The sequence below is a fragment of the Streptopelia decaocto genome, assembly GCF_964273445.1.
Source record: "Streptopelia decaocto genome assembly, chromosome: 2".
In the NCBI taxonomy this organism is placed as follows: domain Eukaryota; kingdom Metazoa; phylum Chordata; class Aves; order Columbiformes; family Columbidae; genus Streptopelia; species Streptopelia decaocto.
In genome coordinates, this window is record NC_138655.1 from 127749422 (window position 1) to 127766166 (window position 16745).

Sequence of the window (16745 nt, forward strand, 5' to 3'; positions counted from 1 at the left end):
GACCGTCGTAGCATATCTGGAACATAATGTGGTCTGTTCAGGGCAGCCACACAATGCAATTTATCCCCACACCTGAGGGAATGAATTTCACAACTATAATTGCTACAATATAATTCTTATTAATGTTGTGCTATAATTCCTATTAATTCCAAAGGGCTAGTAAATGCATTAGGACTTGTCAACATATTATTTTACACTGTTTATGATCTGTAGAATTACGCTCTTCAGTATTGTATTGCATAAAGAAAAGCCTTAAAACTGGCTTTAATTGCAGAGCGGGGGGAAAATCCACATTTTGTGTTCGGGCACTGGGAAAGACAGAAGGATCCTGGTGTTTGAGGAGTAATGAAACTGCGTTTTAAAATCAGTCCTTTGAACTTTCGGTGCCACACAGTTAACAGTTTCTGAAGATATATTAATAATGCCCTCCCTGTTATTAGAAAAAGAACCACTAGTGTCTTTATGAAGGAATAAACAACTATAAGAAAGATGCATTTATAAAATTAAACATAAATATCTTCCAGCAAAGGAAAAAGTGGGGAAATTACATTGTAACTGGTGTAATAAATGTGGGATGTGTTATCTTGCCGTGCTTTTATTAATTCTTGTTTTATCTCACTACCCTCCTTTTCCAGGTAGTGAATATGACGAGGAGGAAGTAGACTATGAAGAATCAGACAGTGATGAGTCCTGGACTACAGAAAGTGCTATCAGCTCAGAAGCTATCCTTAGTTCAATGTGCATGAATGGAGGGGATGAGAAACCTTTTGCCTGTCCTGTTCCTGGATGTAAAAAAAGATATAAGGTAAGTGGTAGCGTAAACCTGCTTTTTTTTCCCCAATGGTGCAGTGGGGAGAAGCTTCTAAAGTCAGTGTGTATCTTTCTTGTTTAATAGACTTTTCACATTTATTTTTGTGGTATTTTAGCAGAGTACATATTTTATTCACTGGTTTCCTCTCAAGCACAGGCAAGTTATCAGTTTTACAGAGGATGCGGCCCTTTGCATCCCTGCATGTCAAGAGAGATGATATATAGTGACTCTTTTGCTTTACGCATTTTAAATAAATTTCTATTATTTAGACAAAATAACTGCAGAACACAGAAGGTACTACCAGTAAAATAATAATCTCTTGGGTACCTTTCAGAGATACTAAATAAAAAGCTTCTTCCCATCAGTGCCAGAATGAATTATTTCTGCCTCTCCTTAGTAAGACTGTGCCTAGGCTACTTTTCCTGGTAAAGACGATGTGTGTAAGGTGATGGTTGATGTTTTGGAAGGCAGAGCTTCGGAGAAGTTCCAGCATCGTTCTGTCCTGAGTCCCTGTGACCCATCTGCACGGCGGTCAGTCTGTCTGGCCCCGAGCCCAGGGCTTGCGTCCCAATGCGTGACACACTGGGAAGCAATTCTGGCACCTCCCCACCCAACTTTTTAATTGCTCTCCATTAGGAGAAATTTTTGTTTGTTTATGGGGGGCGAAGCATCTTTAACTCTGAACCTTAAGCTGGCTGGTACAGACCGTGCCGTGATGTTGCGATGGCAGGAGTGTCGCTTCCCATGAACCACAGTGAAGGCCGATGAAATTGTATGGAACACCTTGGGCTTCAGTATGGTATTCTATAGCCATTGACATTTAGGAACGGAAATAGTATGTTGGCACAGTTCCTCTAAAGCATTTTCTGAAGTTTTTGCATGAAGTACTAAAAAATTCAGCCACTGACCTATACACTAGAAAAAGCAGCGGTGGTTGGGTTGGGTTTATACTGGTTTTATTTTATGGCTTCTCCTTTAAGTAACTGAAAAGTAGGGGCTTAACAGAGCACAGAAATGTGAAAAAGAAATATAGGAAGACAAATAACATTTGAGATAAAACAGTTGTGACAAGAATGAATAAACTGCGTGGCGGACAAGAACATGTTTTGGTGACGCCGCAGCTGTTCTGGGCTGCAGCAGCTCCCATAGCAGCAAGTCGCAAGACTCAGATTCATATTCAGTTCAGTTAATACCAACCAATACTCAAAACACGAGCAAGAAATCAGTGTGCTTATTTCTTAGTAACATACGAGTCTTTTTTGCAGAGATTAACCTGAGCTATGTAATGGTTACTCTCTTCAGCTGCAGGAAAAACTGAACAGCCTCTCCAGGGGCAGGGCAGAGGGAAGATGTTTTCAGCCTATTCGCAAGTGTTACTTCACAGATGTAGCACCATCATTCAAGATTAATACTTTTCTTGTGTGTGGTAGAAGCTGTGCCAGATGCAGGGTATAGTCTGAAAGCTAAATCCCCGGCTCAGGAAGCAAACAAGCCATGGTGATTGTTACAAGTCCCCGTGCCCACAGGGCATGTACCCGTTGCAGAAAGCGTTCGCTTAATGGCAAAGGCTGGAAGGAGAACCCTGTAATTTGCTATATCCTGTCTGTTCTCTGTTTGACTGCCAGCCCTCTGTCTTTTTATTGCCCAAATAAGCTGTTTCTGCCTGCTTCTGCTATCTCGCTGCCTTCATCTCAGCTGCGTGAGGACCATCTGAGGGAGATCTCGGACACCATTAACGTCAGACCAGTCGGACAGGGAGCAAATTAACGACCCCCAGAGACGCTGACAAGCAGGGAGCAGCAGCAAATAAAATGTACCGCATTTTCCCAAGAAACTCACCTCTGTTCAGTCCTGATAGGAAAACATGTTTCCTTAAACTCTGCCTCACCTCGTTTCTCTTTTCTGTGGGCTCTGTTTCCTCCCTTTTTCTTTTCAGCCTGATTTTCTTTCTTTTCACATGTTTATCTTTGTTTCCTTCCTTTTAGCTTTGTGTCATCTGTGTTTCTTATTTCCTCTTCGTCTTCCTTCTGCTTAACCCCCTTCTCTGATGAATTATTTGCGGAGTCTGGGTAGGGAGTCCTGTGATCAAAGCCCTGGGATTTTCTGGTGGGTACTGCATAATCACAGGCAGGGCTGTAAAACAATTACAGAGCTCCAAACAGGAACACGGACATGCACATACAGTAATTGCCAGGCTCACTTTACGGCTGAGAAAGGATGCATTCCTTTAGGGAGTGAGGAGGAAAGAAGGATATACACAGTTTTCTTTTGTCTGCCCTTAGGTGACGTACGTTGGAGAAGCAGAAATGTTATTTTTAGAAGTGTTATTTGTATTACAGTGCTGCTTAAAGGACCCGGTAGGGATGTGGCTCCTTTTTTGCAAACAATGTACAATGATAAAAGATGGCCTCTGCACTGAAAAGTCATTATGGAAAGGTAAATAAGACAAGAATGAGTACAACAAATACTCACAAGGAAGGGGCTGGGGCGGACGATGGAAACTGTAATGAGAACATGTTTATACCCAGATGAGTATCGAAGACCCCACTGGCCTCCTGCCCAGCTGCTCTCTCTTGCTGGTTTCCCATAGGCAGCGCAGGAGAAGCAAGTCATAAACATTTAGTTGTTCTTCAGGAACTTTCCTTTTGTAAGAAATAGTATCACTTGCTTACAATATGTGTTGTTACTCTGTGTAGTATGGCACAGATGTTCTTGAGGAGCCAAAGTTTTTAGGGGAAAAAAAAAAACACCTTTTTTTTAAAATTATATGTAGATTTGTTTGTGGGACAGTCAGAAACAGCGGAATAGATCTGGAGTACTCTGACTTCTCAATGCTTAAAACACAAGGTTCTGAACTAATTTCTGATGCTTCTCTAATTATGGTTACTGACCTAGAGAACCAATTATAAGTATTGTAGAGTTTGCCCTTGATGGATTTTGTTTTCCTTCATGTGATTTGTATTTAACGCCTTAAATTTGATTTTTAGAAACTCATCTGCATGATTCAAGGGAGCCCAGAAATCTCAGCCTTGTTTCTGTGGCGTTCACTCTCACCAGATTCAGATTTACATCCCGATTTAGGTGCCCTGTCCAGAAGTGTGTGGATATTGAGTAGTTAATGCCCTTCACAAAATGCCACCAGTAGGATAAGGTGTGGGTTTATGGAGGTGGCAATTAGTTTTCCTGTTAGTCAATACCACCTATATGTGCCAGTTACTTGGTCTTTAGCTCTGGAGAAGGACATTCAAAATGTATATGTGATGTAGGTAAAGTTATTCAGCAACTTCCAAAGAGTAAATGAAGTTAGTTCGTTTGTTTTAATCTTTCTATTATATATCAAACCCATATATATTATTATAGAGAAAACCCTAGAGTATTTGTCATAATTTTTCTAGTTTTTGCAAATACAGTAATAAAAGGATAATAGATTTCTGTGCGTACAGAATGTAGCTTATATGCATGAGTGCATTTTGGCCTTGGGCAAGAGGAGGTGTTACCTTCCAAGAATGCTGAGGCGTTGGGCTTGTCCCTCTGGCAGGTGATGGGACACGAGGGTCCTTGGCCGTCAGGTGGGACAGACCCCCCAGGAGGCTGATCTGAGAGCAGTGAGACTCGGCAGAGCTTTGGGAGGGAGAATATTAAAGTGAGAGAGGGAAAGAAGGGAGTTTACTTGAAATAAAGGAGCCAGGCAGAGCTTGCAAGTTGAGGAGAGGAACTGGACCCACAAAGTGCTTGAGGAGGAGCAGCCAGGAGATACAAAACCATATCTGAATGTCCAAGTCTGAAACAAGAAGTCCTCTCACACTATCCCTGACGTCTCTTTTCCTACTAGAAGGGGGTGGCAAGCTCTCTGCAGTGTGGGGGCTGCGTGAGTGCTGCCGTGTCAGGGCAAGTGTCCTCATGTCCATGCAAACCAGGTGGTGCCAGCCTGAACTTCTCTATCTCCTTCTGATCTGGTCCCAGGTTAATAATTGTTTTCCTCCTGTTTAAGATTTGAGAGTGCCCTTCTGCACTGCCATCTCCTTCCTCAATCGTTTGTGAGAGTAAATAATGAGCAACCTAAGTAACCAGAGCAATAAAAGTGATGTATGAGTTTGGCAGTGGGCTTTGCCGTACCTCAGCAAACTCGGCCCAGACATACAACAAAGTGTTTACATTACAGCAGTGGAAAAAGCGCTGAAGAGTTGACTGTAATTCTAACAACAGTTTTCTTTTTAGACAGGAGTACGGGTCAAATTTCACGTTATACTACCTCCTCATACTCTGCGTGGTTTACCATTGCTCAAACCTTCCATGGCCCAATTCATTCCATGGAGGTTTCTGGTTTGGCATTTCCTTAACTTTTTTTCCCCCTTCATCAAGGCGCGTGGTGACTTGAGGCTGAGCGCATCATTAAAAATCTGGATCAGGAGAAGGCTGCCACTGGCATGGGGTAGGGAGGATATTTGTGATTGCGGATTTATGGCATCTGTAGCAATTGGTGCTAGTTTAAAAGTATCTTAAAGTGGTTTCTCACAAAAATTAAAAGTCTAAACAGGTTTCTGTACTTTTCAAAATATATGGAGGGTTTGGGGTTATAGCTTTGTTTTAAAAATTTCACTGCAGTAGCAGAGTTTAGCAGGTCATCCCCAGATTTTCTGGTCTTGGAAGGTGCAGGTCCTTAGCGGCACTGAGGTGTTGGCAGATGCCTGATGACAGTCCTTGTGGCACCGGTGACGTTCGCAGCCCCATCACCCTGATAGTCCTGCAGGTGCTGAAGGTTGGACCTCTGGGCACAACCACCTAAAAGCTGCCTCGGCATCTTAGAAAACTTGTAGGGAATTCACTTGGCTGCTCTTGAGGATAATTTGTCGCTCTGATGTGCCCTTGTCTGTCTTGGTGGGACAACGTTCTGCCTCCTCTGAATGCTCTTTGCCCAGAAGTGACCTGCACTGAAGGCTCATGTTCACGTCTCTGGTTTGTGGTGGACGCTGAGGAGTCTCGTCTCCCACATCTCAGACGGCAGCCGTGCTGGAGTTGTCTGGTATTTTTAAGGATGCAAAGGACAATTTGGGAGCTGGACTTGCAACTTCTGAGTCAGGATTCGGTGCCTGGATGCTCTAGAGGAGAGAGGTGTGAATTTGCAGGCAGAGCCCGCGCTTCAGTCGTGCACCGTACCCTTTTTCCAGGTATGTTAGGCGAAATTATTCTTTCTAAAGGATTTCCACAAATCAGCCTCTCCTGGGCACCCAGCCTGCCCTAAAATGCCACTTTGGTGGCACAGACTCCCCTGGGCGTTACAGTTCTGACAAGAACAGCACCGCGCTCAGCTCTCAGGTGGGAACCAGAGAACTGTTTTTGCTCAAAGGTTAAAAATACATTACGGCAGTGGCACAGTCAGCGTGCAATAAATACGGACCCGCATTTCACGCTGTGAGGTGAGAGCACCGTAGCTACCTGGGAGCCTGGGGGGTTTCCCTCGTGATTACACGCCTCCCGAATTCCCTGATGGGACTCGCATGTCCCGTGTGCTTCTGTCGCTTGTGTTTGTGAGCGGTGGTGGGAGCAGGGCCAGGGGAACGTGTCTCTCAGGAGCGGGACGTGAGACCTGAGGTTCTGCCTCTGCAGAAGCTGGATGAGGAGGTTGGAGAAGAGGAAGGGAAGTGCTGGCAGCGCAGACATTCACCTTGTGCCTTCCTGGGGTTTGCTCTCTGATGGATATAGAGTCTTCGGAAGTTTTAGGAGTTGTAGCTCTGTTCTGTTTAATTAAGGCTTTTTCTTTTTCCTTTTTTTTTTAAACAAATTGTCTGACTTGTTGAATTGCTGCGTGTTCCAACCTGGAGCTTCCACTTGCTGTAAAGCTGCGTGGCTGAGGGAACTGAGGCTGTTCAGCCTGGAGAAAAGGAGGCTGAGGGGAGACCTTATCGCTGTCTGCAGCTACCTGAAAGGAGGTTGTAGCATGGAGGGTGTTGGTCTCTTCTCCCAAATAACAAGTGATAGGACAAGAGGAAATGGCCCCAAGTTGTGCCAGGGGAGGTTTACATTGGATATTGGGAAACATTTCTTCATGGAAAGGTTTGTCGGGCATTGGAACAGGCTGCCCAGGGCAGTGGTGGAGTCACCATCCCTGGAGGTGTTTAAAAGGCGTTTAGACAAGGTTCTTAGGGTCACGGTTCAGTGCTAGAGTTAGGCTATGGTTGGACTCGATGATCCTGAGGGTCTCTTCCAACCAAAATGATTCTATGATTCTACAATAAAACTGAACTTGCTGCTTAAAAAGAGCCAAGGGGACATTGTGTAAAAACAGGCAATGGTTCGGCAAAGACAAAATCCCTGAAACCTTTAGTGGCTTAATTATTACCCATGTTGTTAATGGGTTTTGGCTTTTTTAAAATAGCTTTAAAAAAACCCTGATATATGTATTTTAGAGGACACAGTAGAGCCTCAGAGCTGTGTCCTCTCACAAATTGTCTTGGCACCCGTTTCTCTTCCTAGGAGAAGCTCTAATGAAAGTTTGCCTTTCCTTGTTTATCCAAAAATCCCAGCTCTCTTAGAGGAAGCAGGTAAGACAGGCTCTGGTCAGATGAATCCTACGTTAAGCGGTTTCACATACCAGTGAGACCACAACAGCATCTTCCGCTTTTGCCAGAAAGACGTGAGAAGGAGGAGAGTCGCGCCGTTTTGCTTGATGTTTAGTGAGGTTCCTGATTGATGTCTCAGAAGTGTTGCCCATTTCCCAACCTTGCCAGCATCAGGGTGTGTCGTGGTGCTGGTTTTCGTTCTTACTCTCCAAAGAACAGTGGAGGTCAGTTCTCCAGTTCTAGCTGTAGAATATTCCCTGTTAAAAACAATAGCTATTTTGAAGACGGCTTCTCTGGATTATTTTCCAAGTGCCCTTTGTAACTCTTTAAGTTAAGTATTTCCTGCAGCTAATTCTTTGGAGACAATGTGTAAACTATCAGAATTTGCTGGTGCCTAAAGACATATCTCGAAACAATGACACAGAACGGAACAAACACACCATGGGGGGAGCTTCAGCTTTTTGAAGGAGTGTGACTCGAGTCTTCATGCCAATTCTTTGTTTGCTTCTAAATGAACCTCTGAATAAAATTTGTCAATGCTCTGTGAAAAAACAGAAGAGTCAGGAGGCAAAGAACGTCCCTGTGTGAGCCCAGTAAATGATGTGGGTTTGGGAAGTGCCATACGTTGGGAGATAAAGATCAGCATTGGCCAGGTAGACACATTTCGTGCCTTAGAGCTGCACAGATTCTTCTCCTTCTTGTCCCACCGTGTATCTTGAAAGCCCAACACCTGTGTAACACCTAAGCAGGAGTTCCTGGCAATTTGTGTGATTTTGCCTGTAATGTTAATCAATTTTTGTTTTTTTTTAACAGGAAGCCAAGCCAATATCAGACCACTTGACCACTAACGTTTTGCTTTCTCGCTCACAGAATGTGAACGGTATAAAGTACCACGCCAAGAACGGCCACAGAACGCAAATCCGCGTACGCAAACCATTCAAATGTCGCTGTGGAAAGAGTTACAAGACAGCTCAGGGCCTGCGGCACCACACAATCAATTTCCACCCCCCCGTGTCTGCTGAGATTATCAGGAAGATGCAGCAATAACATGCTGGTCACAAATGTGCCAAGAAATCCTCACCAGCAGTTGCTGATTTTCAGAACAGCCACCTTTTTCAGGGGAAGCATTCAGCAACCCTTTAAAAACAAAAATTAAATGCATGCTTTAAAGTTTTCTGTAATTTTGGAATGATGTATCTTTGTAGAGTTAATGATTTTGTACATTTGCACATGTAATCATCATACCCATTTTCATTACTTTGAGATAAGGTGCTATAAAAAGCTATAGGTTCTTCAGAACATTTTTCTCCAAAACAAAAGAGAAATGGGGGGAGGGAGGGGACGTTGCATATTTAGTTGTACCCGAGTGTTGAAGGGGAGCGAGAGGAGGAGAGCTTGGCACTGACACCCTGTCACGATTGTAACGTGATGAAGGCTTTTTCAACGCGTCCGTCAATGTGTGTGCAAAACCAAAACAAGACCCACCCTCGTCAAACTAGAGTTAACATGCCTTACGTAATGGAGTTATCAGTGGAGTAGCAAGTCTTTTAGGTAATGGAAATATAAATAAGAAAGAATGTTTAACATAATATGCTAAAAATATTTTCATACTTAAATAACATACATAAAAAGGTGTGCTTGCTGTATTTTATATTATCTTGCAAATCTTTGGGTTGTTTTTTTTTTTCCCTTCTTGAAATGCTGAAAATCTTGCCATTCGAACTAGTGAACAATCACTTTAGTGTTAGTAGAAATTGCTACTTTTTTTGGGTTTGTTTTTTTTTTTTTTGGTACAAGATGTCATATTATGTTCATGCCCATCAAACTTTTGAGGACCAACATCCCAGTCCAACTAAATAGTTACCCCTGAGCTATCTCTTAGAAAGACACTTGGAAATACTTAAGTGCAAATTTATGTGTGTGTGAGAAACAATTATCTTCATCTCAGATGAAGTTTTAAAGCACTTTGTAGTTCTATATTGCCAACAGATTTAATGTTTTATGTGTTGCCAATTCTTGCAACTACTGTACGAGCATGTGCCCGTGGTTGCAAATAAAAATCGAAAATTCTACGTGTGGTTTAAGGAGGTCCATTATTTGTGTGGAGGGAGTTGCTAACGCCTCTCCTTCACGTTCATCGTATTTTGAGACTTTTATTTTCTTTGTGCATTTATTTTGCTTCTCATTGTAGGTCACTGCATCCCATTTGGAAGTGTCTGTTTAGCGTTACGATTAATTTTGCTGAAATATGACATATGAGCCTTACTGAAGATTTAAAGTGCTTCTTGCAGCAGGTGGTCAGAGACTGACTAAGAACAAAAGCCAACCTGAGGGCGGTTCGTGTCTGGACCAAACCTGAATGTTTGCTCCTGCCTTGCGTGTTTTTCTCTCTCAAGTGCTATTCCTGGAGTTTGGGGGGTGACGGGGGCACCGCCTGCCCTGCCCCAGCCTGGAACCACATCTCACGTGGTGAGGGTCAGGGAGGAACTCACGGTGTTAAACACAGTAATCGCCTTTGCTCAGTTCCTGTTGCTTTAAGTGCAAAGGAAAGCTCAAATAAAGACAGTCAGAATGAGCCTTCCCTTCATTTTTTTTTTTCCAAAGCTTTAAAGGAAAACTTTGTGAGGATGACAATTACCTATTCTCCAGCAGAGCCTCAGTCTCATTTAAACACTTAGGAATCATCCTAATGAATAAGCCTTTTGAACATGCCTGCTTGACCTAAACCATGAGTTTTTCTGATCCCATGGAGGTGACAGCGCTTGTACCGCCCAGCGCTGTGAGCCGGGGCTGAAGGATGATCCAGACATGAGCTGCTGGTGCACACAAGGCCCCAGGTGGCCCCGTCCCACCTTCTGCAGTTTTGGCCAGCACATCTGGCCAGCAAAGCCCTTCTGGCTCTGCTCCTGGTGCAAGAAACCACAGGCTGGGTAAGTTCCTTCAACAGCTAAACAGTCATAAAACATCATTGTTGCATGTAAATTCCTTTCAATGATGAAAAAAAAGAAAAAGAAATTCCAGTTTCTATTTACCTATTCATTGTGACAGTATTATTAAACAGGTAAAGATGGGACTATTTTGTTATACTGTGTATAGTGAATGTATTGTACTGTGTCTGTGAAAAGTGTGCTTTAAATTATATTTTCATATGTTTTGTTGGGGACAAAGTACTTTAAGTTTGAAAGTGACAGAGGTTTGTTTTAGAACTGAAGGCAACTTAAAGAATTCCTGTCAAGAAAGCTGCTTATAAATGTAAATCAAATCACATTTAAAATAAACTGCCTCTGACCTAAAACGTCTGACCTTTAAGTTCTTGGACTGTATATAGTCTTTTATTTGTACATTCTACTTTGGTATCAAAGTCCGTGTTCAATAAACACCTGAAGCAATTGAAGCACTACACCATGGATGCACAAAGTTACACAGAATGCTACAGCCTGGAGAGAAAGAAAGACAAGAAAGGTATTTTGATGTAATCTGTCAGAAGGACTTCAGGTTTCCCGGGCTGCTTTCTGACAACATCACAACAGGGCTCTGTGAGACATCAACCTCTGAGATTTCATGAGTCTCTAATAATGATAACTAATCATATTTTGGTTTTAGAGCCTTTTCTAACTGTTTTCACATACTACTGAGTTATGGTAAGAAAAAAAAAAAGGCAATATACCCTTTCAGGACTTCCATGACTTACACCTTACACCACCTCTTGACATGAAGTTCACAGTTGAAAAAAGCAAATCTAAGACTTAAGCTAGACCACAGAGGACTGATGGAGCAGCTGCTGCTCAAGACACTGCAATTCATCTGTGTCATGCAGCTTTTAATAAATCCTGCAGCAAACAGGATATTGCACATGTTCATGAGAGAACTGCAGACAACAGAAGCTCCTCAAAACCTTAACCCTGTTTCTCTCTCAAAGATGTGAGCAACAGTTTGTTTGTCATACAGAGATGAAACCTCATTTGCACTAAGTGTGTAAAGCCTAAACTCTGGCTTATTTCAAAATGAGCAGCAGTAAAAAAGGACCACTGACTCCATGAATAATTTTGCTTTTAATGTAACAAGACTACTGTACAACAAGTGGAAAGCAAACGTACTTAATACAGTTGAAGTAAATATAAAATGTTTAGATATACACACGTTTTTACTTACGGAAAAGAAATACATAAAATGAAAATGCAGAAGGTTTTAAAAGCCCTAAGCCAAAAGGATAACAAGTCACTGTCATGAAAATAGAACAATATTTCCTACTGAATGCAACTGCAAAATAATGGCAATGATGTTTTTAAACAATTCGTTTTAGGCATTTAAGCACAGCAGTTTATTTCAACTCAAAAATACTGCCTTAGGTATAGTGTACTTAATTTAACACTATCCCTTAAGGCAAACATTCTATATGTAAAACTGAAGTATTTGCCATTAATTTTGGTGCAAGCATGTAATCTCACAGTACATGCATCTACATTTCAGAAATGTACTAGAAAACTATATTTTCATAGGGTTAAGTTATGCAACTTTCTGAGTTAACTGATACTCAAAGGAAAACCACACCCATTTGATAGAATAAGCATCTGTTTGTTACACTTTTAATCGTGCCTCAGTTGTCACAGTCAAGAGAAACCACGGGTCTTTCGGTGACTTTATGTAGCTGAAGAGCATCATGAAGCTCGCCTCATGTTGCCTGAGGCAAAGTCATCCCTGTGTCCTTACCAATTCCACTAAGCGGGGGAATAAATAGCTACATACACAACGAGGTGGGGGCTTAGTGAGTTGTTTTAGTATCACGTTAGAGAAGATAACCCAGGAGCAGCTGACAGCCACAACTCAGCGAAACTCCCATCAGAGTATATCAGCTTTTAATCAGAAATTTGCACTTACAGGAAAGCTGCGCTGTTCTGGCTCTGTAGGTGGACTGACTACTCAAAGTGGTGGTTTTCTTAAGCTACACCGCAAAACAGAGTATTTAATCAAAATTTAATACGTTCTGATCGAAGTGCGTCTGCACGTGCCTCTCGAAGCCTTGCTGGTCGTAGTCGGGCGGGAACTGCTCGCTGCACATGGGACACACCTTCCAGTGACTCTCCACGTGCTCCTCAAACTTGCTCTGGTCGTAGTTGGGCGGAAACATCACGTCGCAGAGAGGGCACTTCTTGTGCACGTCAAAGCTGCGCCAGGAGGCGCACAGAAAGAAAAAGGGAAACGGTTATTTCACCTGTTATTGCAAAGGAAAATGTAAAAGTAGGATCCTGTTGCCACCAATGTTAAGAGTTTTACTACAAACTTAAATTTGAGCAGATTTTGTATCTAAGCAAGCATCACACAGTTAATTTAAACAGCTTTGCTGAAAGTGCTCAATACAGTTAAAGCAGTTTTACACAGGAATTCCAAAATAACCTGGTATTTTAAAAGTGACATAATTTTGACATAATTCCAGCTACCACTGAATACAAATCTATTGAATATCTTAATGGCCAAGCAGTTTCATGGGAAACCACTCTCTCTGCTCATAAATGCTCGCTCTTAGCAAACATAACACTTTATAAAAGCTCTAAACTTAGGTTCACAATTAGGTTGGGAAGGGGCAGGGGGGGGGGACACAAAAGTTAATTCATTCATTTACTGAAGAAATTATCCACATTCCATCAAAATAAGGTATAACACAAGTAGCCTACCCAGTCTAACAACATATATCTGACAGTTAATTGTAAACCAAACAAACATTCATTGAAAATGCTTAATAGTTTTTCATCTCCACGTCCCCACCCCTGAGTAAAAAGAGTTCAGTTACACAGAAACCTGTCCATCCTCTAAAGACCAATAGCAGAGAACATTTACCTGGAATCAAAGCAGAAACCTGTTCCACGTTCATGCAAGAGAAGACTTGGAGGATCAGGAGCAGTAGGTACAGTGTTGTCATCATCCTATTAAAAAAAAATAAATTAAATTAAATTAAAAATTAAATGGTGCCCACTGGAAGAAGCCTTTTTTTTTCTCTCCTCCATATGCATTTTTGTTATCAAGCATAAACATGAATGAAATTTACCTTTCAATTTTTCATCTCTGCAGTGTAAGTTTTGGTGTACAAAAGGGTGACATGGTTAAGGAAGGTGAGAAGCTGAACACCCTTCTGACCACGTCCCCAGAGCAGAAACCTGCGGCAGGACGCGGGAGCGCTCTGCTCGCACGGTGACCGGGGACACACAGGTCGCCTCGCTGTGACTGCCCGGGGGCCGGCTTGGAACACACAAAAACCCGCGTTCAACCGAGCGCGGGGCATCACGCGACAAACTGCAACAGCGTTTTATCCACAGCTAAACTCAAGTTCTACACAGTAAAATGTCAAGTCAGACTTTAAAAATACATCAATATACAGTTCAGGAAAAGAGACGTGGATTTCGATCCACACGCTCGCCTCCAGCGGTCGGTTTGGAGCGACGTGCCAGCCGAGCGTGTCACAGGTGTCACGCTGCCATCAGGATCAGCAGCAAAATCCCTAAATGGCCCCATGTGGCCGCTGGTGTCCTCAGCCCTGTCAGCGTGCTCTCCCCGCAGGGACAGGAGCAGCGAGGAGCTGCAGCACCGGGTGCCGCTGCCGAGGGACGGCGGGTTTGCTCCCAGGTGAGAACGGCAGGTCGGCCCCTCAGGAACAGGCTGCTCCTCACTGCTCTCAAGGGAGGAAAAGTCTGCCCACAGTGGGAAATCATCCAGCAGAAAAATGAAGAATGCCTACAGTGACTGGGCTCTGACACACAAAGGGTCAAAGCACTTGGTTTTGCAAGGTTTTGGTCGTATGTTGCTTTTTTCCCCTATGATGACATTATTACAAATGAAGATTTCAATAAGCACAGTGGCACAAGCAAACACAATTATGGAAAGAGAACGGCACGAGAGGAAAATAAGAAAGTAGGAAGAAAATCAGAACTGTGTTTGTAAACCCATTTTTTGTGCAGTATAAATTCTTTTATTACACATCATCTTGGTTCTATTCTGCTATTAGATAAAGCTGCACAAAACCTATTCATATCAAGGTGGGAATACAGGTAAACTCAGCAAGATTTCTGAAACTCCAACTCCTAGATCATTTTCCTTTTCATCCCTAAGACACTTTATATGCAAGAATTACCAGTTATCTAGCAGATCTTCAGAAACGGTTGTGCAAGGGACTATATGTAGCAGTGTAAATGCTATATACAGACAGCTTTTACGTATATTCAAACATATCTCATTTTTAGGCTGACATACTTATGAAGAGTTAAAGGAAACAGCAAGATGGGAAGTTGCCCTCAATATCTGTCTTCTCCTGACAACAGCTGTTCCGTTTCAACAATTTAACATTCCCATTAAGCAGCTAGTGGGGCTTTGCTGTGACAGATGCCACCAACAGACATTCTCCTGTCTGACTTGCTTTGCACCTGCAGTAAAAATGGCACATAGGTTTTACAATATTATTTGTTCCTTCTGTCACAAAGGAGAGAGGATGTATTTGTTAAAGAAGGAAAAATATTTAATGTACTCTTGTGTTACAATGCTATGGCTTATACAGAGCCAAAACTGTGATAAATTTGCTGAATACCTGACTGAAAGCAGACCAGGATTTACCTGAGAAATGAATGTGCATCTTCCTTAATAAGAGTTCAACTACAAGCACCAGCTTAATTAACATTTAAATCCCTAGAAAAAGCTTTTTTTGTAATTCTTTACTGTTTGTCACTCAGTTACTTGTTGAACACAGGGCATTTTTGTCACAGCACTTCTTCATACTTGGTTACCAATGATGAGGTGGGTGAAGTGCTCCTCTGGTGAAAGGGCTCTTCAGCCTCAAATTCCTTAAGTAAGTTTTGCTTAGGACAGAGTAGCAGACCCGACAACAAATGTACAGGTTATTCATTATATTAAGGGTTATGAATTTCAGTTGAGTACAGAGTCAGGATTTACCAGTGCGAAATATTTACTCGGTATATAAGGGCATTAACCTAAATTATGTGTCTAACATTATACAGATGGGTCTTTTCTTATTAGAAATAATCAATGCATTCAGCAAAACCCCGCTTTTATAAAGGGTCTTTACACAGACCTGAAAGAAACTGCTGATCTGAACACTGTAACAGACCCCAGAACTGATCATTCCTGCACTAATCCGTCTTCCATACAAATGTTAGGATACCAGAGAAATTTTGGTTTCCCCATCAGAAAACTCTCAGGCTTTAAGCACAGATTCCATAAATATTAAGATGTACTGAGTGGAAAAAGAAACATGTTCATAGAACACACCACACAAGTAAAAGTGACATTACCAAAGGCCCCCATCCATCCATCCATTTCCATTAGTTGTGTCAGGAGAAGCAGATTCCTTCAGCATCAGCATCCCCACATGCACGTTTCTGCTCTACTACCACAGCCCATGAGAGACCAAATATTTTAACTGGAATCAACAAAATGCCAAATGATTTATACGAAGGTTTGCCATTTAAAAAACTTATTTTAAGAAAATCAGCACTCCCTGTCCACCTTATATAAAGTTTTCACAGGTTAACAGGTTGGGTAGGGTTTTTATAGTTTGTTTTAGGTGGGTTCTCCACATTTTTTACTCCAGTTGTTTTGGTTACTTGTTCAGTACTCCCCTCACCCTTTTTTTATATCTTTTAATTGGGTTGCTGCTAGGTAAGATAAAATCATTTACATTTTTGTCATTCCTTTCAGTTTCTGGTAAGTGTGATACCCTACTATGTACATATATAACATTTCTCCTCACTCCTTTTTGAAATAAAAGATGATTTGAAAAAGAGAGAGACTCTGCTAAGATATGGCAAGTCTGTCTCCTCAGTGCACTTCTGCTCTTGGCCAAGTATATAACAGAAGATCAGTTCTTAACCTCTTGTTTGGGGTAAGCATAACAAAAAGAACGCAAATCTCTGTTGTGCAGACCTCAACATGCACGTTACAGAGATTGCTGTGTAATGAAAGAATAGTCCCAACAGTAACAATGAGAACTTCATCTTAGCCTGAGAATATTTGACAGCTATTCCAATTACAAGTTACAATAAACAGTACACAATCACCAATAACTAAAAATTCTCCTGCACTGCCCTGGGGTAACTTGGAATTTTTGGAAAAAACAGAGAAAATGTTCCATAGTGTTGGACTCTGACAGCTGTTCGTTTCTGTCACTAGAAATGGATAAAACCGCCAAAGTATACCCTGTAAAATGGAGAACTCTGTACAAAGGGAGGACAGATCTGACTCGCCTTCATTTACAATCACTTAGTGCTCAATTTCTTCCAGCTGGTATAACCAACGATACATTCTTTGTTCTTATAAATGATTTTATATACGCTTTTATAAATTCTGTTACATATGCTTTCCAGCGTGACAGG

At 42.0% G+C, this 16745-nt stretch overlaps 2 protein-coding genes across 5 annotated transcripts in view; one reads left to right on the forward strand and one right to left on the reverse strand.

The window, feature by feature from the left end:
• The window catches only part of JAZF1 (JAZF zinc finger 1), a 192324-nt gene extending 181658 nt beyond the window's left edge, over positions 1-10666 (forward strand). The window contains exons 4-5 of the mRNA XM_082046737.1: positions 636-805; positions 8242-10666. Coding sequence (XP_081902863.1) covers positions 636-805; positions 8242-8418 — 347 coding nt within the window. The 3' untranslated portion in view covers positions 8419-10666. The remainder of the gene's footprint in view (positions 1-635; positions 806-8241) is intronic.
• A 738-nt stretch (positions 10667-11404) lies between these two features.
• The window catches only part of TAX1BP1 (Tax1 binding protein 1), a 63260-nt gene continuing 57919 nt past the window's right edge, over positions 11405-16745 (reverse strand). For all 4 annotated transcript variants that reach the window (XM_082046735.1, XM_082046736.1, XM_082046733.1 and 1 more), the window contains 2 exons: positions 13207-13292; positions 11405-12536 (listed from right to left, as the gene is read on the reverse strand). In XM_082046735.1, coding sequence (XP_081902861.1) covers positions 12335-12536; positions 13207-13292 — 288 coding nt within the window. In that variant the 3' untranslated portion in view covers positions 11405-12334. The remainder of the gene's footprint in view (positions 12537-13206; positions 13293-16745) is intronic.